At 52.7% G+C, this 20724-nt stretch overlaps 7 protein-coding genes across 7 annotated transcripts; 4 read left to right on the top strand and 3 right to left on the bottom strand.

The window, feature by feature from the left end:
• Nucleotides 1–2303: 2303 nt before the first annotated feature.
• On the top strand, nucleotides 2304–3897 carry CONPUDRAFT_162088 (uncharacterized protein). The gene is made up of 5 exons (XM_007766256.1): nucleotides 2304–2457; nucleotides 2531–2604; nucleotides 2663–2724; nucleotides 2786–3236; nucleotides 3300–3897. Exon 5 carries the CDS (start codon nucleotides 3315–3317, stop codon nucleotides 3855–3857), a length of 543 nt encoding a protein of 180 aa, XP_007764446.1. The 5' UTR covers nucleotides 2304–2457; nucleotides 2531–2604; nucleotides 2663–2724; nucleotides 2786–3236; nucleotides 3300–3314; the 3' UTR covers nucleotides 3858–3897.
• A 419-nt stretch (nucleotides 3898–4316) lies between these two features.
• CONPUDRAFT_134662 (MFS amino acid permease) lies at nucleotides 4317–7268 on the bottom strand. The gene is made up of 6 exons (XM_007766255.1): nucleotides 7124–7268; nucleotides 6889–7065; nucleotides 6700–6833; nucleotides 6522–6641; nucleotides 4920–6464; nucleotides 4317–4865 (listed from the first exon to the last, which is right to left on the bottom strand). Exons 1-5 carry the CDS (start codon nucleotides 7259–7261, stop codon nucleotides 5264–5266), a joined length of 1770 nt encoding a protein of 589 aa, XP_007764445.1. The 5' UTR covers nucleotides 7262–7268; the 3' UTR covers nucleotides 4317–4865; nucleotides 4920–5263.
• Nucleotides 7269–7633: 365 nt separating this feature from the next.
• Nucleotides 7634–10602, top strand: CONPUDRAFT_162086 (YVTN repeat-like/Quino protein amine dehydrogenase; the record flags this gene model as incomplete). The annotated part of the gene is made up of 6 exons (XM_007766254.1): nucleotides 7634–8665; nucleotides 8723–9664; nucleotides 9718–9765; nucleotides 9838–9888; nucleotides 9938–10171; nucleotides 10231–10602. 6 exons carry the CDS (start codon nucleotides 7634–7636, stop codon nucleotides 10453–10455), a joined length of 2532 nt encoding a protein of 843 aa, XP_007764444.1. The 3' UTR covers nucleotides 10456–10602.
• Nucleotides 10603–10631: 29 nt separating this feature from the next.
• CONPUDRAFT_97083 (intradiol ring-cleavage dioxygenase) lies at nucleotides 10632–12578 on the bottom strand. Its single transcript, XM_007766253.1, has 7 exons — nucleotides 12232–12578; nucleotides 11782–12170; nucleotides 11516–11718; nucleotides 11329–11457; nucleotides 11142–11263; nucleotides 10910–11083; nucleotides 10632–10840 (listed from the first exon to the last, which is right to left on the bottom strand). The coding sequence occupies exons 2-7, from the start codon at nucleotides 11982–11984 to the stop codon at nucleotides 10724–10726; spliced, it is 948 nt and encodes a 315-aa protein (XP_007764443.1). The 5' UTR covers nucleotides 11985–12170; nucleotides 12232–12578; the 3' UTR covers nucleotides 10632–10723.
• A 2353-nt stretch (nucleotides 12579–14931) lies between these two features.
• Nucleotides 14932–16524, bottom strand: CONPUDRAFT_162084 (uncharacterized protein; the record flags this gene model as incomplete). Its single annotated transcript, XM_007766252.1, has 12 exons — nucleotides 14932–14987; nucleotides 15048–15184; nucleotides 15239–15263; nucleotides 15330–15365; nucleotides 15431–15455; nucleotides 15509–15536; nucleotides 15606–15624; nucleotides 15678–15718; nucleotides 15773–16041; nucleotides 16112–16265; nucleotides 16317–16330; nucleotides 16387–16524. 11 exons carry the CDS (start codon nucleotides 16522–16524, stop codon nucleotides 15097–15099), a joined length of 837 nt encoding a protein of 278 aa, XP_007764442.1. The 3' UTR covers nucleotides 14932–14987; nucleotides 15048–15096.
• An 824-nt stretch (nucleotides 16525–17348) lies between these two features.
• Nucleotides 17349–18028, top strand: CONPUDRAFT_134659 (uncharacterized protein). The gene has a single exon (XM_007766251.1). The coding sequence runs from the start codon at nucleotides 17385–17387 to the stop codon at nucleotides 17937–17939; it is 555 nt and encodes a 184-aa protein (XP_007764441.1). The 5' UTR covers nucleotides 17349–17384; the 3' UTR covers nucleotides 17940–18028.
• Nucleotides 18029–18447: 419 nt separating this feature from the next.
• Nucleotides 18448–20684, top strand: CONPUDRAFT_47123 (uncharacterized protein; the record flags this gene model as incomplete). Its single annotated transcript, XM_007765801.1, has 5 exons — nucleotides 18448–18896; nucleotides 18949–19119; nucleotides 19198–19790; nucleotides 19849–20069; nucleotides 20127–20684. The coding sequence occupies 5 exons, from the start codon at nucleotides 18448–18450 to the stop codon at nucleotides 20682–20684; spliced, it is 1992 nt and encodes a 663-aa protein (XP_007763991.1).
• Nucleotides 20685–20724: the final 40 nt, after the last annotated feature.

The following is a 20724-nucleotide window of genomic DNA, read 5'->3' as shown; positions in this document are numbered from 1 at the left end:
ACTAGTCGTTTGATGTGGGCAATGCGGCGTTTGGGATCAAGAAACAGCGCGCTCAGTACGTCACGCTGTCATCGGCTTGAAGGCTAACGATAGGCCGACTCGCCCTTGAAGCGGGTATCAGTGCTTCAGTCACGATGGTCTGCATTGACATCATGATAAGCTTGAGTCTGACACATGCAAGATCAGCAATTTAGAAGCAGCCTACCTTAAGAATGTATGCTGAGAGCAGCATGACATGACAAAGCTAACGGCGAACGGGCGGACGCCTTGATACTCCCACAGTGGGCATAGGTCGGCATCTCAAAATTATAAGCCAGCTGCCTTCATGCCGAGAACGGGCTAAGTGTTTAGGTTGTTCGACAGATTTTCCCCCCACGTCCAGATACTCAATGTAGTTTCTTATCCATACTGCATGGTTTCTGATATGCTATCGAGCTAGATCTTGAATGTCCTAGCATCGAAGTAGCCACAGTGGCCAACTCGTCGGAGTCTGGTCGGACTTCAGAGTTGAGGGCGTAAGTTTGACAACCGCCCGCTTCGGAGTCGCAGGCCCGAATTTACCCGCTGCTCTTCGATCTTCTACTCGACCGCTTGTTATCTCAGGAACCACCCATGGAGAACTTCAGACCAGTCTTTGCTACGCCCCACTGCCTGTTGCGAATCCTCATAGAGGACACGGTCAATGCTCTCTATGTGTCACCGGCGCTTGCTCAACGCTGTTACTCATATGCACACGGACCGTTGTCCACCTTCGCGAGCGCCAGTGGATGGCGGTTAATAACCTTCTATGATCGGCTTTCGTGGCCCTAGGGTATCTGATTGAGTGAAGGATACGTTGCAATCGGGTTGCTATGACCCTCATGAACGTCTAAGCGGGTGCTCGTTTTAGTAGCATTAATTGTTTGTCAGTAACACGCTTTTGTCTAGGTTCTTGTCGGGGCTAAAGGGAGGATCATGCACGTTAGGGATGGCTTTGACGTTTTGGCAGCATGTGTATAAGCGGCGTCAAAGCTATAGAATTTTGCCATTTCGGTCGAAACAGCCCTTGCTTGCGCTTGTAGAGGTCCAAGTGGGTGCCCAGGTATAAATGTCGCCTTCGTGTTCCTCTTCCCCTCATAGTATTGTCTGCCTCCAAAGCCTTCTGCTCTTCCGCTGTCTCATCACCGCTACAAGTAAGTTCTTACCGCAAATTACTAGTATCCCTTATCTCTGACGCTTTATAGCTCACTTTCCGAAGCAATGGCAACCCAAGCCTCGTCGCAGATCCCCGTGTATCCCTGCCCGATTTGCAGGCTATCGTTCTTTGCTACAGATTTATACTGGTGCAACGGGCATTCGGGTCGACACGTCGCTACCCCGATCGCATGTCAAACCTGCAAGCAGCACCCAAACCTGTCTCACCTCAGGAGGTGTGGCTCTGAGCGCTGCCGCCAGCCGGCTCTCCTCGCGAACATGGGTGTCTATCCTCTATCCTCTCCTGAATACTACAGGACGCGTAAAGAGGTCGTGTGCGACTTCTGTTCTCCTAGGCACGGGCTGCGCTGCTGGTGTGGGCGATGTTGGCTTTGTGACTGTTGTGTCGCCTCCAACTCCAGCGAGATTACCAGGTGCCGTGACTGCCGTCGCCCTTCCTGCCTTGACAGTAGTCGATGCATCGATGCCAAGGCCTGCGTAGTCTGTCGACAAGGAAAGCTCTGCAGGGATTGCGCATATGCCACCCAAGGTGATGAAGAGGAGGAACGCTGTGGGATGTGCCTGAGCGATGTATGTGGCTCATGCATCGAGAGAGGAATGGTATGCACTCAATGCGAGTATACCACTTGCCTTACTTGCTCTCGGACTTGTGATACTTGCCGGGAGCGGTATTGCTTTGGCTGCTCCCCCAAATCTGCGCGCAGATGGAAGTGTGAGGGCTGTACTTGAGGACTAAATTCGTCTGCGGCTCTTCAAGTTTCAAGGGACTTCTACACCAATGTTAACAATGATCTTAGAGTTCTGTCGTCTTGGCATAACGTGTGGATATGCGTATTTATTGAATCAGCAGGCACCCCGGCGGCGGCAGCCTTTTATACCTTAGTCAATATTCTTGAATTCATGCTCAAATTCTTGTTTTAATACGCTGACATACAAATTAAATGTACCCGACTGGGCAAAGCATAGCTCTCAGATCAGGAGTGCGCAAAGAGTTCGTTCTACTGAGCACACAAGCCATGGCAAGCGTTGTCTTTGCTTCTCCGGTAACGGAGTTTAAAATCCCACCTACCTTCCTTTCACACTCACTCCCATCAGCCTAAGCCTGTGTTCGAACTTTGATTCGGAGCGCACACCCTCACCGTTGTGAAGAAGAGCGCGATGGTCTTCACCCACCGTCGGTGACACCTCATGGTCGCTTACGCCTGCGACGATCCCAGTGAGAGCTCAGGGTCGGCCTCGCTTCATCGTCACAACGGGGTTTATGTAAGCACGCGTGTTCCGAGTGAAGTTTTCCTGGCTTACAACGATATCTTCCTCTCTGCTGGATTGTTCACAGTCATCATTGCACGTCGTTAGGTGTTGTTGTCAGCTACGCTTCTCAGCACCACCAGTCTTGAGTGTGTCTACTAGGTAATCGCAAGCTTTGTCGTAAGCACTCGCGTAGACTGACGTTTAAACGATCATGCAGCGGCACTAATCGCCTGTCCGTTCCCGACCTGGCTGTTCTTTTTCTTGCCTTACTTCACATTGGTACCTTTGACTTTCGTGACTTACTCAAGACATTTCTTTGACATGACCTTTAACTCTACAGAACAATGTCCGGCTGTCTGTGGTCCACAATACTGTTCCATGACAGCTCCATTGCAACGAGCGAGCTTGCGGGACTGAGGCATCCTCTAGAACACATTTTGGAAGGTATCCAGCTTCACCTGAAGAACGACGAAGTTCTTCCGACATTCTGGTGGACACAGCAGACGGTTTCCTATTGCACAAGCAACGACGGCATGCAGGTTCTCGCAGTCATCGTGAACATCATGCTCCCGCAGTCGAACGGTCGAGTTGGGTGGCCTGTATACTGCACGGTTGACCTTGCGACCAAGACCGTCTTTAATCGCTTTCAGAATGCACATTTCCCTGCGTCGGAGAAGATCGTTCGTGCGCTACTCGAGATAAAGCAGATGCTCTCCGGGTTCGCCATGCGCAGGTTGGTGGGTGGAGGTATCTTTACCCAACAGACTCCCGGTAAGCCACCGGCGGTGAAGGTACGGACGCACACTCCTCTCTATGTGAACATATCTCAGAATCGCCTACCATGTCCTGTTTAGCTCGACGAAAGCTAGATGTTTATTTGGCAATGTGGCTTGTGTTCAAGGAGGTTCTCGGAGCCGACGATACCCGCTGGATGCACACACTGTGCACCTCGGTACCACGTTTCTTGTCTATGCGGATCCAAGTGGTACTGCACCATGTGCATGTCTTCCGATACGAAAGACCTCTGGACGTGTATTCGTTGCGACACACCATCGTGCGGCCAAGGCAATCCGTGTTTCGGGGAACGCAAATGCGGAGAGTGTGGCGAAGAAGACGACATCTGCAAGGACTGCACAGCGAAGGAAGACCCGCAGGGACTCGGCGACGACGTTACAGCCATCATGTATCACTGCCCGCTGTGCAAGAACGGCATCTGCAACAACTGCAGCCGCAGTTCATTCAATCCATGTGACGAGTGCGGGATGATCTTCGACGCGTGTAGCAAATGCATGCAGACATGCGCAAGTTTTGGATGCGATACGCCGGTGTGCGGCAACTGCTCACGTGACAGCTTGCGTAACCCTGCGTCGCGCTTCTGCGACGACTGCGTGCTGAAGTACGCTAGGTGGTAACGGAAGTTCTTTTACCGGTAGCCTCGCCGCGTATACTTACAAATCACGACTTAGACAAGATGCTAGCGTGGAGACAACGTTTGCCAATAGATGTCAGGCTATAATACTTTACAGATACAGTATGTTCTCCTAATATACGTGCTTTAAGCTTAGTGAGATGTGCTTCTCTCCCAACGGGGCGGCTTGGGTGCAGTAGCTTGGCAACAGCTTGCAATAGAGTCATTGTCAAACTTCCGGTGGTTCACGTCCACGCCACAGCTGGGACATCTGATGGCGAGGTAGTAGTCCTCGACTGAACGTCAGCGTCCAGTATCCCGGTCGCCGGCTTGGTCGATCGCAACTTGGAGATACCGCTCGATATCCGGAAGCTTGAGCACGCAAAGGCTCTCGACTTTGAGTATCCCGGAAAACTTTCACAACGCACGAAAGCCACTGTGTTGTGTAAAACCGCGCGGAATTTGGGAGACCACATGAACATGTAAAATCTGAATTGCATAATTGCGGTATAAAACATCACATTGGAAAGTACATATTGGTAAAGGATACGTGAGTATCGTGCATTCTCCCTATCCATCGCTTTTCGATGAATATAATAAGCTCTCCACGTATGATCTCTTCTTGTTGAGAACCCTCCGATTTCCTTCCACGGTCCATACCATCTGTTTGAATTGCACCAAGAGCGCATACGATGTCTGTTTTTGCGATCCATCTTGATCGTTATCCAAGCTGAGGAAATGTGGGGGCTACCTCCTGTCAATCGTGACGCGTGACAGACGTGTACTTGCTGAGATGGTCGCACGCGGGATCACAAACCATAGACTTGAAGTAGACGAATACCTTGGTCAAGACCTCTGGAAGAAAGCGACAGATTTTCAAGAGAGCATTGCGATGAGTAGAGAAGCTGCCGGGTGGCCCCATGACATGCTCCAATTTCCCGGTGGATCTAGTAGTGGACATGCTGACAATCTGGCTTGCAAGCAGCTGGAAGATATCCGTTCTTTTGCTTTGCTATACTCGATGTCAGAACTCGGCGTGAGTGTTACTGTAGGATAAGCAGCTCACCGTTGTTAACAGCAGACAGCGTGTATCTCGCTTCGAGTTTGAAACGGTGACGTGCGAGCGGGAACAACGCCGGAACGACCCGCACGTGTAAAATGCGGGAGGTAGCCGGTGCAGCCGTCGAGAGTGCGAGCATCCATATGGTCGCGGTAGATGACGAGGGGAGGGGAGGGCTGTATTTAAGCCGTGGAGTGAGGGAGATAAAATATGGAATGGGGAAAATTGGTGGTAGATGAAGAAAGATGAGTGTATAGCCCCTTGGTGAGCTGGAAAACCTATATGTCATCTTGTCAAAAATACGAAAAAATACGAAGGACAAAACCGAAAACGAAGACAGACGAATTGAATTAGCCGTGCGCCCGCTCTGAGTCCTGGGCCTGGTCGTCCACCGTCGCTGGGCACGACCCTTTGATGTCATCATCAGTGCCCTCAGTGGACTTCTCTCCCTTCTCGAGATCCGCAGCGAGATCCGCCAACGGCGCAGTCGTCGCAGGCGCAGCGTCAGATACGACGAGCGCCTCCCCATCCCCCTTCTGCTCACCCCCACGCACAATAACGCGGTTGAGCGAATAACGCTTCACAAAAAGACACAAAACGAGGCCAACGCCCGCAATAGGCGTATTCATCAGCCAGATCGTGCTGATCGCGCGCGAATACGCATGCTGCAGCGCGTCACGCGTCGCCGCGTCGGGGATCAGCACGATCTTGCGCAGCGCATCGTTCAGACTCGCCGCGCTCTCGTCGCCCACAACGCCGCTCAGCGCAGGGGTGCCCGCGAGTCTACCGCGCAGCACGCTCGAGATGACCGCCTCGCCGACGTTGATGCCGATCGCACCGCCGACCGTGCGGATGAATGCGAACGCGGCGGTGGACGTCGCCATGTCCTTCAGGGGCATGCTCGCCTGGATGACGACGATGGGCGCCTCGAATATCCCGCCGATGCCGATGGCCGCGATCAGCGGGTACACTTCCTTCTTCGCGGTGGACGAGTCGTAGTCGAGCGTATACATGAGCCCCCAGCCGAGCGTCATGATCGCCCAGCAGATCCACAGCACGGGGCGGTAGTGGCCCGTCTTGGAGATGAGGAAGCCATAGAATGTCGCGAAGATTGAGCTGCCGAACGAGAACGGTATCATCCGGACCCCGGCAGACGTCGGCGACGCGCCGAGTACTTGATAGTACGTCGGCAGGTAGTACGATAAGCCGAAGAACGTGACGGAATGCAGGAAGCCCATAATGACCATGATCGCGGGTGTGCGGGCCTTCATCAGGCGCGGCGGGACAATTGGCGAGCGTGGCGTATAGATCTCGTTAATCGCGCCGGCGATGAGGAGAACAACACCAATGGCAAGGAGCGCAATGGTCTGCGGTGTCGACCAGGAGGTCTGCGAGAAGTTGAACCCAAGGAGAAGGCAGACGACGCCAGCGATGAAGAGGAAGATGCAAATGACGTCAAGTTCAGCGATGTGCTCTCTGATGGGCTTTGATTCATGGGGATTGAGGTGCAGGAAGAAAAAGAGGATGAGGGCGGCGAGACCACCAGTTGGCCTGACAAAAAAAACCCGTTAAAAGCGCTGGTGAAAGAATGTGGAGTCTAAAACTTACAAGTTGACGAAGAAACACCACCGCCAGCTGACATGGTCAGCAAATGCCCCTCCAATGAGCGCACCCACAACACTGCCAATGCCGAACGTTGCAGCTATAACACCGCCAAACTTGCTTCGACTGGTGAAAAGAGTGAGTCGATTTACGTAGGATGGAAGGTGAATGTGTGAACGCGTACTCCTTGAGAGGTAGAATGTCCGACATAGTGATGATGACCATCTGCATAATGCCCCCACCTCCGAGGCCCTGAACAGCTCTGCAAACAATCAGCCACGTCAGGTTCTGCGCAGCGCCGCAGAGCGCGGATCCAAGCTGCACACAGTCGTTAGTCAACGACAGGAAATAAAACATGGAAAAGTGAACATACGAGGAACACGACAATAGAGCTGTACAAGACTGGCTTGCGACCGAACATGTTGGAGAACTTGCCGTAGAGTGGCCCGAGCGCGCCGCTGGCAAGCATATATGCGCTTCCGACCCAACTGATATTGTTGCCTCCGCCAAGGTCCTGAACGATCGTCGGAAGAGCAGTGGCGACGATGGTCTATACCAAAGGGAGGGTTTATTCGAACCGTGAACCCCAGGAGAAGAATGTCACATACCTGATCAAGGGCGGCCAAGAAAGCGGCACACATCAATCCGCCTAAGACGAGCGGGAGGTTGTTCTTGGGGATGACTTGCTGCTCGGACTCCCATTTGTCCTTGTGCTCTTGCTTCTCTGGCTCTTGGGTTGAAGCCATAAATTTTGTCTCGCCGTGTTGGTTGCAGACCTAAGACTAGGCCGCGAATAGGGCGTGGTGGGATCAACGGGATCCTCGGTACCGTGCGAGGACTTTTGAACGAGTCAACGAGGTCTGGCATCTCGCGGGATCAGAAACGGCGTTCCTGGCCTTCGAAGCCGCAGTAACCGCAGTTGATTTCGTTGATTTCGCTGTCAGATCGACGTGAGACCGCGGTACTTGTGTTGGTGGTCGGGCCGACTTGGGCGGCATTGGCCAAGCAAGCAAATCGCGTGTATCGCGACGCGCGCTTGTTGACCGCCATGACGTTGCGTCATCCACACATGGTCCCTACACCCGGCCAACTTCCGCTTGACGCACCGTCTCGTACTCATGCCTGATGCTGTCTTTTCAAGTCCTTTGGCACCTGAAGATCATCGTCCCTTCATTGGTCATTCCAAGAACATAACCTGCATCGAGCACTCGCCTGACGGCCTCTTGCTCGCAACGGGGTCCACGGATGGAACCATCCGCTTCTGGGACGCAGAGACAGGCCAGCAAGTATGTCAGCTTACACCTGCCACCCACCCGCTCCATTGGCTCTCATTCTCTGGCTCAGGGCGACTACTCGGAGCTATATGCGCCGAATACCGAGGCTCAGGACATGTCTTTGTCTGGGACGTGAGTATCATAGCGGAGAAGGGTCCAAATGCAAAGATACCGCTGGTAAAGCAGGCGGAGTACGGAGTTGACTGGCACAAAGTCCCTTCTGGCTCGTACATGGTCGCGTTTTCGTCCGACGACGCGATGATAGCCGTTATGACGCCTAGCCGAATATGCGTTGAAAACATAAAAACAGGCGACGTGATTACAGATGTGCCCTGCGATGACTATTCCTTCGACTTCTTGCTCTCCTTTACATCCAACAACGAGAATATTCTCTTTGGATGCAACAGCTATCAAGACCGCGATGTGCGCAGCCTCGAGTTGTCTTCCCAGAGACAAAAGAAGCTCTACCTCAACCTAGCCTCGTCCGGCGAGCTGGAATCAAAACCCGCCGTCTGCTCGCGCGACGGCAGACTCATCGCTGGGGTTCTGCCTACTTCCACAGGCGGCATCCAGGTCTGGGATGCCGAGACGGGACAAAGCATGCATGATGGCCCGCTTCTCGGACATGTGAACATGAGCACGACCATATGCTTCTCGCTGGATGGGACACACGTTATCGATGCCTCGTCGCTTCCCCGCACGATATGCGTCTGGAGCACTTCAACCGGAGAGCTTGTCAAAGGGCCGTTGTATCTTGGATCATCCTTTGGTGTGTCGTTGATGGACTGTTCACCCCTTAACGACCGGATTGCATGTGTATCTGGTGATATGGTGCACGTCTGGAATCTCAACACGGGCCAAATCTGTCTTTCTTCTGTGCGCTGAGTTTCTTCGTTTCAGGCCTGATCTTTTTGGTGATGTGGGTGTTTTAAGGTGCCAGACAACACCAGCGAGGAAAAACCATTGTTTCTGGCCGAAGGAGGAGCCGACGTGATCCAATGGTTCCCAGACGGCAGTCAGTTTGTCACCAGCTCCAAGAACGACGACTTCATTCGCACATGGGATGCCAAGACAGGCAACTTAGTCAGCCAATTTCCATATAACGGAGGTTCTCGCATTGCACTATCTCCCGACGGCGCGTTGCTGGCAGTGGGATCTTCAAGCTGGCTCGGCACCGTCGTCCTTCTAGACTCCAGGACTGGCAAAGAATACACTCCGTCTTTACTTCGTACCGGAACCTCACGCATTCACAAGTTAGAGTTCGCATCCCACGGTATGTTTCTTGCAATTGTGGCGCAGGACAGCAGTCGTCTCCATCTAGCTAGCGACCTGCTGGACGACCGCAAGATTGACCACGTCGAGTGCGCTTCAACCGTCCTCGACTTCACCTTCTCGCCAGATGCACAGTTTATTGCATACGCCTGCGCGGACTGCATCAGCATTTACCACATCGGCACCTCTGCGATCACGCTCAGACTAGCTGTCGATGGCTCCGGATTCAATCGATCGCTGTCGTATGCGCCAGATGGGAAGTTTCTTCTAGATAACCACGGCGGAGACGGCGTTACACTCTGGAATCTTGTCTCAGGCCAGATGGTTTTTTCGCTCTCGGAAACAGAGCCTGATAACTCAAGGCTTGCGCTATCAGCGTTCTCTCCTGACGGACGCACATTTCTGTGCAACCATGCAGCAGACGGCGGGGCGAGAATGTGTATGTTTGGCATGTCGGATGGGAAACAACTTTTGGTTCTGCAAGAAAACAGAAGCGTTAGTGCACTCGCGTTTTCTCCGGGAGGAGACAAGGTGGTCATTGGACTCGAAGACGGCCCGCTCCAGTTGTACGACACCGCAACGGGCCAGATGATCTTGCCTCAGGTGAGCTGGACATGTATCTGTAGCTTTGTTAAGTCATGTACCGTGTCTTACAGAATGATTTGCAGAGTGCGGCAAAAGACTTGACAAGCAATATACAAAGTGTAAGTGCAAACCTAGGTTTGGATTTTGTCAACATCGCTGTGTTCTGCTCAAACAATCACTTTGTTATCTAGCGGAGAGCAAGGATTGGCCTCGGAGATGTCGACGATGAATCAATAATGAACGTAAGTCCCGACAAAATTTGATCACGCCCTATGTATTAACGCAGTTTAGATGCCTGCAACGCTCAGCGGGGCGGCCCGTTTACGCTCCCAAACAAATCAGACCATGTCTTTGCATCAACAATCAAACACAAACCGACCAAAACCTTCTGCGAACAACTCGCCCTTGGGCGTCCTGCTGCGTTTCGCTTCACGTCTTGGATTTAGGTCCGCACACGCAAACGGACAGGAGAGGCACCACCCGTCGCGCATGTTCAAGCTCATAAGCATCGCGAAATCAAAACCGGTATGCTGATCTATTGTCCTTTGAATATGCTAACAATTATATTGACAACCTTGGAATAGCGTAATGTGGCCGCTCCAGACTCCGAAAACGCTCAAGCTACGCGTCGAAACTCTGGTTCTGACAGCGACAGCTCGAGCAGCCATTCTGTACCCGTCGCGACGCAGGCACAACCGGGTCCCCTAGACCCAAATACAGCCGCTGACGAGGAGAGGGAGAGCGTGGTGAGCAACCACGGGGCTCTGGATGTCGTGCGGTATTGTCTTTGCTGCCCGTGTGGTCGTTGATGATCGGTGTCGGGTGGATATGTTTGCCCGGCATGACTCAAAACGAGGCGATGTATCGACGTATCCTACAAGTACAATGTTATTTAGGCTTTAATGACCCGCATCACCGGCTATCTGACGTTGGGAGTCAAGGAGTTAGAAGTTCGGAATTTAACCTCACTTTCAAATACGATCCAGCTATTGATGTTGTCATAGAATACTTAGCGCTCATCCGATCAGATATGATAGCTAGGTCGCTTTACTACAACTCGGGACCTGATTTATACTATCATGCGTCCACCTTCCTACGCATCACAATGTCTCGCTTGAACAGCTTGAAGCCCCTCTCAGGATGCTGAAAACCAAGAGCCTTCGCGCTCTCCACATCATTCACCTGCTCCAAGTCCTGAAGCGTAAATCATTCACTCGTCAGATACTGTGCTCTCACTCGACAAAACGAAGAATATATACGCACCACGACAAGACTCTTCTTCACACCCAATACTGAGTCGCTATCGATCCACTTGTCCTCAGAAGGGTAGAATTGCGTTACGAGCTTCTCGTAGCCGGGTGCATCGACGATTATGTGCAGGTGCGAGGGACGCATGTTATGCCTATTCATGGCGAGAAGAAGTTCTCCGAGAGGGCCCTTAATAACAATCAAGAGTCAGATGAGTGAGTTATGCGAAGGTGGTGCAAGAACTTACGTCGGATAAGAGAGGGTATGCGATGGGAACGATGGCACGGAAGTTGAACTTCCCCTCGGCGTCTGTGCGAAGGCGACCGCGGCAGTCAGGAACTCCATTGTCGTATTGAAGGTCGTAGTGCCCTACACGGAGATTGTCAGCGAGAGGGCTTTTGAGTAGCTGAACAGCATAGTCGAAGAAGACATACCAGTATCGTCTGCCTCCCAAGCGTCGACGACAGCGTTGGCAATAGGCTTTCCTTCCGTATCCACGACACGGCCGTCAACGTACATGTACTCGCCCTTGCCCTCAGATGCAATAGAATCACCGTTGGAAACTGCGCGATTTGTCAGTACGTTGCACCACTGTTGACGAGAAAACTGATCTCGACGCACCATCGTGGGTGTGCTCCGTGAAGAAGGGGCCAAGCAGAGCACGTTCGGTTACGCTGTCCTTGGGTGGATTGTTGATGGTGTCTATCAGCGCCTCCGCGCCGAAGATGTCAAGTATGAGCTCCATCTCCTGGCGGTCGGGCGTGCTCAACTGCCCCGCGCGGCTTAGGAACTTCAGGGTACCATGCCACTCCTCCGTCGTAGGTCTGAAAATCAGGACTCAAGTTAGCCGACAACGCATCTCGATGCTGGAAAACAGAAGGGCCTACTTCGTCTCCTTGATGAAGTCATGAAGGTAACGCGTGAGAGTTGTAAAGAGAAAACGTTTGCGAGCATCGGGAGTTTGCTCGACGAGCTTGAGCGTGTTGGCAGTGACAATTTCGGGGTTGTCGATCAGCGGCAGCTTGAACGACGGTGGCTCGATGCCGTTGTGAAGTGCCTCATACTTGGCGGTCGATGAGGCGTCAGCCATTACGGAGATGGAAAAATGTAAGCGAAAGCAGAGGAGTACGTTGAGAGGCGGGGTGTTGAGTGCTTCCGAGCAACTGCTGAAGAGCGTTTTATACTGCGCCTGCCTGACACTGGCGAATACTATTAATCACCCACTTGACGGGAATGTAGGGGCGAGCTGAGCACTTTAGCCGGCCTTGCTGTCTGGCTACAGGTTTGAAACACGTATGTTGGTTCGTCAGCTGTTTGCTTCCTGCTCACCAACCCACCTTCTCGTTTTCGACCTCATTCTCTCAGGCCAAGTCGAGCGTAGTCAGCCTTTCTTCTATGCCTTCCCCTTTCTTACCTCGTTATCCCAGGACGTCCTGACATCAAGTGGATCTTGACATTGACTGCTAGAGTAATCCATCATGCGATGATGTCTGGACTTCCCCAACCATACATGTCTCTCCCACGGATTTCAAGACCCGGATAACCCTGCATTCGCGTCGTGGAGACCGAGGGACGAGCGTTTCCCGGAAGTACGCAGAGATGTGCGGTGGTAGTAGATAGTAAGCAGGAATTGTTCAGGAGGATGGAGCTCTCGGCGGCCTCCAAGGAGAGTGAGAGTCCGGAGTCCAGCGCACGCCCTGCGTCAAAACGGTCGCGGAAAGAGCAAAGCGGTGCATGAAGCCCCTATTTAGAGCGGTGCAGTGCAAATAAACAAAAACAACCATGCTTTCTTCTGACCATGATCGATGACCCGAAACTGTCCTACTAAAAATCGGATTCGCGCATTTTCAGAGATCTGGCCTTGAGAGTTGGATGAATGTTCGTGTCAACGCCAACGGAAGTTTGCTCGATGGTGACTATACGGCGTTAGGGGCGATCCTATGTTTGGGTTCGGGAGTGTCTCACAGAACGCGCACGCGGCTTCGGGTGAGTGTCGCGCGTGCGTTAACCCAACAACCACATCGTTTTCGTTCTCAAGTTTCAGAGGCACACCAATACATCGAACATTCAAGGCCAAGTGACCCTACTTCAGGGCCAGGGCAGTCATTGAAGCAGCGCAGGACGGACGGTCGACGACAGCTCAAGACCATGTGCGTACATATTACCAGGTTCATTCTTATTCGATAGCTGACTTCCGACGCAGTCTTCACTCCTTTCAGGTCTGTTCACCGACTCCCTCCAGAAGTACTCTCCGAAGTCTTTGTTTTCTTCCCAGTAACCTTCCAGCCTCCCTACGAGCATGACGGAGATATTTTCGGCCTTACCCATGTGTGTCTGCGTTGGCGTGAGGTGGCACTGGCGCATCCTCGCCTCTGGTCTACCATCGAAGTTGTTCTGGAGGCACGTTATCCTTCTATTAAGATCATCCGGTGCATGCTTCTGCGAGCAAAGGACGCGCCGCTGACCTTTGATGTTTACGGCTTCCCCCTACATTCTTCGCCTCTTGCTGCTCTAAATCACCACTTCCGTGGACTCTCAAGCTAGAACTAGACTCAGAAGACTGGCAGGATCCGGAAGGGACGCTCCGGGTGGATATATACGAGACGCGACTTCCGAGGTGTCATCCTATCCATTGCAGGCACGGTTCAGGCGTAAAGCCAGGATACTGCGGGAGCCACCTTCATGCCGCCTTCGAAGGCGCCGGTCACCCCGACATAGCAGTCGACCTCTTCCCTTCCATCTGCTCCGGCACGCCTCTCACATCCTTTAAAGCCCTCCACATCAACTTCTATCGTCCCCCGACGTACGAAATTCCGTGGCACGACTTGGTCACAACGCTTCCCACCACAGACAATTACACATTTAACTCTAGACAATATTGTTGAAAAGAGGCATGAAGATGGTAAACTTTCTGTACAACTATTTCGTGTTTGAAGAGGTAAACTGCTTTGGCACCGGCATACCCAATTTGGGGTCGGAGTGTGAAATTTCTCGTCCCAAAATGGCAAACGCATTCTCAAAAGCCTTTTCTGTGCTCAAATACGCGGGTTGCTATTGAACTTTTTACCCTTTTCAAACACCTATCCCCGGTGCGAAAATTCATAGACAAGTTTTACCATCTTCGTGCCTTTTTTCAGCAATATTTCCCGGAGATAAATGTGAAAATGTCTGTGGTGTCCGCACATTGAAGAACTCCACGTGTCGCTTTCTGGACCGGCCTTATCACAGCTGTTCGCCACGCTTACCCCTAATGAACATGGCATTCCCATGCATCGACTCGATCTTCTTAACGTCACGGTAGTTACGGCGAACATCCATAATCCCGTCCGCATCGAGGGTTTGGTAGACATCCTAGAGCAGCGATATGAGATAGGATCGCGTATCGTTGAGAGCTACGGGACCAACGTCTTTCTTTCTAACTCCGAGCGGGAAAGGTTAGAGCGTATAATTGAGGATGCAATGTGGTAGCGAAGATAGATGTGAGATGAAAGCCTCTTTACCCGTACTATACGCTTGTACAGCTGGTAGTGAGATCGCCTTAGCTACACTGTGGCAGCGAGCGCCTGTGAGGGCATTATACAATGACTATAGCATGTTGTATCACAGGCTCTGCAGAGCTCGTGAGATTCTCCATCTCGGAACTGTGTCGCAGAACTGCTCTCAGACTCAGAGTCATCAGCCAGAGGCACAGGTCCCGAATATTTCGGTGTTCTTTCGCGGATGTCCAAAAGAGTACCCGTCTTTCTCGCGCTAAACTCAATGCAGTCGCAGAACACAGTTAAAGCCAGCACAACTTAACACGCTGACCTTTGCGTTCTATTGAACTTTCAGGGTCTTTATCCTTTGGACTGTGGTCCACTTCGTTCTTCATGTAGTAAGTACTATCTGTGAGCTATCAAATGTCCGATTCGGGCGCTTGTTTCTCATGTCCACCGCTGTGCAATGGATTTGGATAGCGCCATCTGTCGTTGTTGAACACGATCAACACGCACAAATCGTCTCGGCTGTGCGTTTATTCCTTGCTTGGCTAATGGTTTCCGGTGTGAGGAATGTATCATTTACGTAGGTATAAGGAGCTATGTGGCAACAGAAACTGTAACCGGAAGGGATGCTGTGAGTGGTACATGCGCGGCAACAGTAATGGTCTCCTAACCTCCCATAATCAAGAAGGACGCTGTACACACGGCGACAAGTGCCAAATTCTATGTCGGGCTCAAAGCATTCACACCCTTACTTCTGCATTCCTCATCCCCGGCCCAATGACCCTGGAGGATCCAGCGTCCGTTCATGCTTTCGTACGTTAGTCCTTGCTTATTCATATGAGATACTGCAGGTGGCACTTACGTCGCTAAGAGTACATTCGCGTATACTGAAGAGAGTGTGGTAATTGGTCAGTTATAGCAGCCACTAAGCATCCTACATCACAGCGGCTCACCAGACCCTATAATTGCGAAAGGCGCCATCCACACGTCTGATGGTCCACAGATATTGGAAATGAGAAAGAAAATTGGCTTTAATAGAGCCAACTCTACGCACAGTTTGTGGGACCGCAAACCAGGTACTGTGTTCAATCAAGTCAAGTGAATAGCGATTAAGATAAGTCAGAGAACGTACGGTGACTAAGACCACGGCTGTGACTATGCTTTGAGTTGAGTGGTGGAATATAGTCGTCAGAGGTAGAGTAAGATGTATGTGTGCCAAGATCACTCACCTAGTGCGTACACCAGTTTCTGAAGTGGGCTCATCACTGAAAGGATACAAGCAACATAGAAGCATGACATACCGACAGTCCAGAGAATGAGTTTGCCAAATGCGCTTCGTTCCCTAATAATAGAACATCATCACTATAAGAATATCATGGTCAAATTCGTCACCTACGTCCCAAACCTGACCGTCTGCCGAATAGACCGAAGGTAAAGCACGACGAACGCCGAAGTCCAACCATCACACATGACGCGAGCGCCAAACGCAAGCCCCATGATTATACGCATGGACACCTCTGAAGCGAGGACGAGCTCGCTGGTCGCGTTGAACACACGTGCAACAGCCATGTACCCGCTGACCTGGCTTGTCACAAGCAGCAAGATGCCCACCAGAGCTGGCGCGAGCGAGCGAGAGATCCTCCAGAGGCGAAAGATGAAGAATGACTAGAATTAGGAAAAGTGGTTCGTGTGTCCAGTGGGCGCTGCTATATCGGCGTTGTAGGAAGTCACTCACCTGAACTGTTCCATCCGTGAGTGGAGTCAGCAGTGCTACAATTTTCATTGCTGCAGACGTGGTGACAAGAGGCGTATTCCCTGTCTCCACCACGGCAACTGTTAGCTCCCAGATGCCATATAGCTCGGAAGCGAACTTGACAAACTCGAAGATCCTAGATGTATGGTTAATAACACCATAGCTGGCAGTAGTGGACCAAACGTACGCCAACAAGCTAGCCTGGCGGAAAGATGGTGAGTGCAACACGGGGGAGATCATGCGTACATAGCACATACCATAGACTTGAATTCCCATCGGTCACTGGAGTACCGTGTGTAGTAAACATATGTTTGAACCGAGAAGCAGCCGGTGAGGAAGGCGTTGAATATGACGCCGACCAATGCAGGGCCTATAAGAAGATCCGGGCGAAGCATGTCAATGGACGTTGGTACTAGTCAGCAAAAGGATTCTGAGTCTCTGCGGCCTCGAGTAAGGACTTGGCATCTTATGTGGTAATTCAAGTGTGGCGGGTACCTGCTGTGAAGGTCATTCTGGACCAGCCTGTTCGTGCGACAGCAGAGGGCATCACAAAGCTATTCATTCACAAAGAATCCCTAGCCAATCACAACAAAGGTCGCCAAGGGTTCTAAGTGATGAACAAGACTGCTGTGTGTCCGAGGCTCACCAGCATCGAACACATGTGTTTGTCGTCGCCATCTATGTCCAAATCTTCCGATCGGTCGATGTCGGTAAGTTATAAATAGTATTCAAAACAAATGGATTTGGGTTGAAACATACTACTTACCAGGGTTATCGAATGAACAGGCCAGAGAGGATCAGTTTCGGGATGGCAATGCTCACCTGATAAGCACTCGTACGAACCTGTAAATCGCTGAGCTGGCATACCTATTTGCAGCATTCTTCACCTCGCGGTGATCAGGCTGAAGCGTGAGGCCTGAGCCTGCCTGAGGACTCGAACGTCAGTGGATTACTGCCTCGTCCCGGGTGGAGTGTGTTTCCATGAAGTTCATCATGAAAACCCCCGCCACAGATGAATAAATCTCACGGAAGTAGCTCGGTCAACGATCCGGAAAGCCGAAGTGGCTGCGCTCGCCAAGGCGGTGACACCACATATACTCGCGTACGCGTAAGGAGTTGTGAGACGCGTACCCAATCAGGCGGCGTACATAAACGCCGCGCGCAGGACGCTTTCCAAGTCCCACCCGGCGCCCCGCATCTCTGACCACTCGTCAACGGTTCAAGCTCCAGCAAACAAAAGCTCACCCATACCGTAATGCCCGTCACGGAATTCGCGTCCCTCGCTCTCGGTCCTGCCTACTACCTGACGCATCCATGCGTAACGTCGTTCTTCCAAAAACTCGCCAAATGGCAATCTGAGGCGTCTGGGTACCCTCTCTTCTTCTACTCTCCGCCCGCTTCCGACGAGGAAATATACCTCATCTCGGGCTGGGCAAGCGTGTCAGCACATCACACGTGGATCGCGAGCGACCGGAATCAGGAGCTGTTGCGAATGGCGGAGGAGATGCTGGAAGTGAGGGATTTCTTACACCTCGACGTGGACTTTGATGAGGTCTTTGGCCGGGTTATAAGGCCGAACGGAGAGGGGCGCTCGAGTCTACTATGGGAGGTGTGGAGAGGCGAGGAGGACGCGTTGAAGGAGGTGTCACGGTTGAAGGGGAGGGCCTTCTCGGTGGTCGCTGGTCAGGATGCCGAAGGAAAGAGGAGAGAATTGTATCTCTTTTCTGGGATGGATGCAGGCGAAGACGGTTTACAGGTTGGACGGGTCCGACGGGCAATGCGAACGGAGTTGTGCAGGGTTCAATTCTGACTAGGGCTTTGACAGTTGGATTCTCTAATGTTATACCCAGCTAATACCGTATTAAAGCACATACTCGAGTTTTCAGGAGTCCGCAAAACCCTTTCAACCTCGCGTCGAGTGACGCTGAAACGGGTCCGAGTCCAATGTTCATTGCAAGTGCGTTGACGCGTTGACGACGCGAGCCAAGTCATCCCCGCTGCAGCGCGGACCCGACAGGGGTTTCATCATAAACGGTAAGAGCCTCCGGACCACCCACGCCAGAAATTTCGCCGCTGTTGATTACCTCGTCACTTTCTCTCTCCACACTCCCTCGGGAGCACGCACTATGCCTTCTGACTCAAGAGCAATATCAGAAAAAGAGGCTGCAACTGATAGACGCAAACGGCGCCTGAAGGAGAAGGAGAGAACCAAACGGAAAGCCAAAGCCGCTGCTGCCGCCAATGGTGTCAACATCAACGCGGATGGAGCCGTGAACGGGAATGCTAATGCTGTGGCGGGGAGCAGCAGCTCAAGCGCCATGCACGGTGAAGCCTCCGAACCACCAACCAAGCGTGCGCGCAAGAACAGCGATGTCAAGGGAAAGGGCAAGGCGAAGGCTGACGACGAACCCATACCCGAGGATGGCGAGCTCGAGTGGGAGGGTGAATCTTTTGCCCAGGGAGACGACTTTATACCCTTCTTTGCCGACGACGAGTCACCCAGGTCAACTAGGAAGGAGAGGGCGCCGGAACGAGAATGGGATGTGGGCAAGAACAGGCGCGATTGGGATCGGGATAGAGACAGGACGAGGGACAGAGATAGAGACAGGGAGAGAGACCGTGGCGCGAAGCGCAGTTACGATTTCGTGTTCGATGAAGACGAACTTGTCGGCCGCGCATATGGCCACGACCGAGGGCGCGCGCCGTCAAGGAAGACGCCTTGGGTGCACTTGGTCGACTGGGACGGTTGCCACAACGTCGCAGAGATGTACGTAGTCCTTGCATTTCTCCATTCTTTGACATCCTTATGTGTGCTGTAGGTTCCATCGAGAAGTGGAGGCCTTTGTCGACTACATGTCACCGACAAGTATTGAGGACGAGATACGTGGTCTTGTGGTCAAGCTCGTAGGCAAGGCTGTTACGAGTGCGTTCCCCGACGCCAAAGTTCTCCCCTTTGGAAGCTATGGCACAAAACTCTACCTCCCGAGCGGGTGAGCCCGTTACCTAACTTCTCTTCCCTCCGTCAATCCCTTAATATCTGTCTCTGTCTTCGCTTCTTGGTCTACCAGTGACATCGATCTTGTCATTGAATCCGACTCCATGCAATACGTCCCCAAAAACTCCGTCCTTCATTCACTCGCCAACGTCCTCAAGCGCGCCGGGATCGCCGACAAAGTGACGATCATCGCCAAGGCCAAAGTGCCCATCGTCAAGTTCATCACGCGCCACGGCCGGCTCAACGTCGACATCAGCATCAACCAGTCCAACGGGCTCGTCGCGGGCCAGATCGTCAACGGCTTCCTCGCGGACATGCGCGGCTGCGGGCGCGCCCTCCGCGCGCTCGTCATGGTCGCCAAGGCGTTTCTCGGCCAGCGGGGGATGAACGAGGTGTACACGGGCGGACTGGGCAGCTATTCGATCGTCTGTATGGCGATTAGCTTTCTGCAGATGCATCCCAAGATACGGAGGGGCGAGATCGACGCGGAGCGGAATCTGGGTGTGCTCGTGATGGAGTTCTTCGAGCTTTACGGGCGCTACTTCAACTACGAGCAGGTTGGCATCTCTATCAAGAACGGCGGGAAGTACTTCAGCAAGCTGAAGCGTGGGTGGCTCGACTTTGGGAAGCGCGGGCTGCTCTCGATTGAGGACCCAACAGACTCATGTGCGTCGTTGCTGCCCTCTGCATTCATTCATTGCTCTAATCTATGGAATGCATGCAGCAAACGACATATCGAGAGGCTCGTACGCTATCGCCAAGGTTCGCCAGACCCTCGCCGGCGCACACGAGATCATGACCACCACCGCCTTCCTCCGCGCCGGCTCGCTCAGCGCACGACGTGAAGGTCGCTCCGTCTCATTACGAGGGAACGGCAAAGGCAAGGACAAGAGCGACCCCGCCGAGATGAGCATACTCTCGACTATTCTCGGCGTCACGCAGGAGGTACGTGTCCTCCCTTGATACAATGGCATCTAACTCATGCAGTATTTGGCGGTGTAGACGATCAACAATCGCAGACTCTTGCAAGAAGTGTACGATGATCGCGCGCTGCACGAGCTTCTCGGTGTTTCTCCCAAGCCCAGCGTATCTATGGACACTACGGCCTCGCGGAACAACAAACGCCAAGGCGAGAGCTCGCGACGCGGCGCTGCGAGCGTCGAAGAGGCGTGGGGAGAGGCTGAAATAGACTTCGTGGGCGAGGATGCGGTGGAGGGTATTGAGGACGGCGCTGGCGAAGATGACGAGGATGGCGAAGATGACGACGACGACGACGACGATGAAGGGCGTTACGGCATCCAGAAGCGCAAGTCCAGACCCCATCAACCAGATATCGTCTTCATCAGCGATGAAGACGACCACACCTCGGGGCTCTCAGCAGAGGAGGCGGAGTACGCCCGAGGCGCACCGGATTTAGATTCGGGCTCGGACTCGGACTCGGATGGGGGTAGGTCGTCGGTGAAGGGGCGGGAAAGCGCGAAGGTCGAGAGGGCATCGGCGCGGAGGTCGTATTGGCTCGCGAAGGGCGTGCCGAATGGCTATGATGAGGATAGTTCTTGACGTTTTCTTTTTGTTGGTTTGTTGGGACAAAATCGATGCC

Source organism: Coniophora puteana, assembly GCF_000271625.1.
Source record: "Coniophora puteana RWD-64-598 SS2 unplaced genomic scaffold CONPUscaffold_2, whole genome shotgun sequence".
NCBI classification, from domain to species: Eukaryota; Fungi; Basidiomycota; class Agaricomycetes; order Boletales; family Coniophoraceae; genus Coniophora; species Coniophora puteana.
This window is presented reverse-complemented; position numbering and strand designations above follow the sequence as displayed.

What these genes read in the sequence shown, in the direction of transcription:
- CONPUDRAFT_162088 (XM_007766256.1), top strand. Translation starts at nt 3,315, where the DNA reads ATGTTTATTTGGCAATGTGGCTTGTGTTCAAGGAGGTTCTCGGAGCCG.
- CONPUDRAFT_97083 (XM_007766253.1), bottom strand. Translation starts at nt 11,984, where the DNA reads ATGGCTGACGCCTCATCGACCGCCAAGTATGAGGCACTTCACAACGGC. An exon ending in CACGGAGCACACCCACGATG is followed by an intron (nt 11,458 to 11,515) that starts GTGCGTCGAGAT and finishes CAAATCGCGCAG; the next exon opens with TTTCCAACGGTGATTCTATT. An exon ending in TGAAGAAGAGTCTTGTCGTG is followed by an intron (nt 10,841 to 10,909) that starts GTGCGTATATAT and finishes TTTACGCTTCAG; the next exon opens with GACTTGGAGCAGGTGAATGA.
- CONPUDRAFT_134659 (XM_007766251.1), top strand. Translation starts at nt 17,385, where the DNA reads ATGCCCGTCACGGAATTCGCGTCCCTCGCTCTCGGTCCTGCCTACTAC.
- CONPUDRAFT_134662 (XM_007766255.1), bottom strand. Translation starts at nt 7,261, where the DNA reads ATGGCTTCAACCCAAGAGCCAGAGAAGCAAGAGCACAAGGACAAATGG. An exon ending in TCTTGGCCGCCCTTGATCAG is followed by an intron (nt 7,066 to 7,123) that starts GTATGTGACATT and finishes CCTTTGGTATAG; the next exon opens with ACCATCGTCGCCACTGCTCT. An exon ending in GCTCTATTGTCGTGTTCCTC is followed by an intron (nt 6,834 to 6,888) that starts GTATGTTCACTT and finishes GACTGTGTGCAG; the next exon opens with CTTGGATCCGCGCTCTGCGG.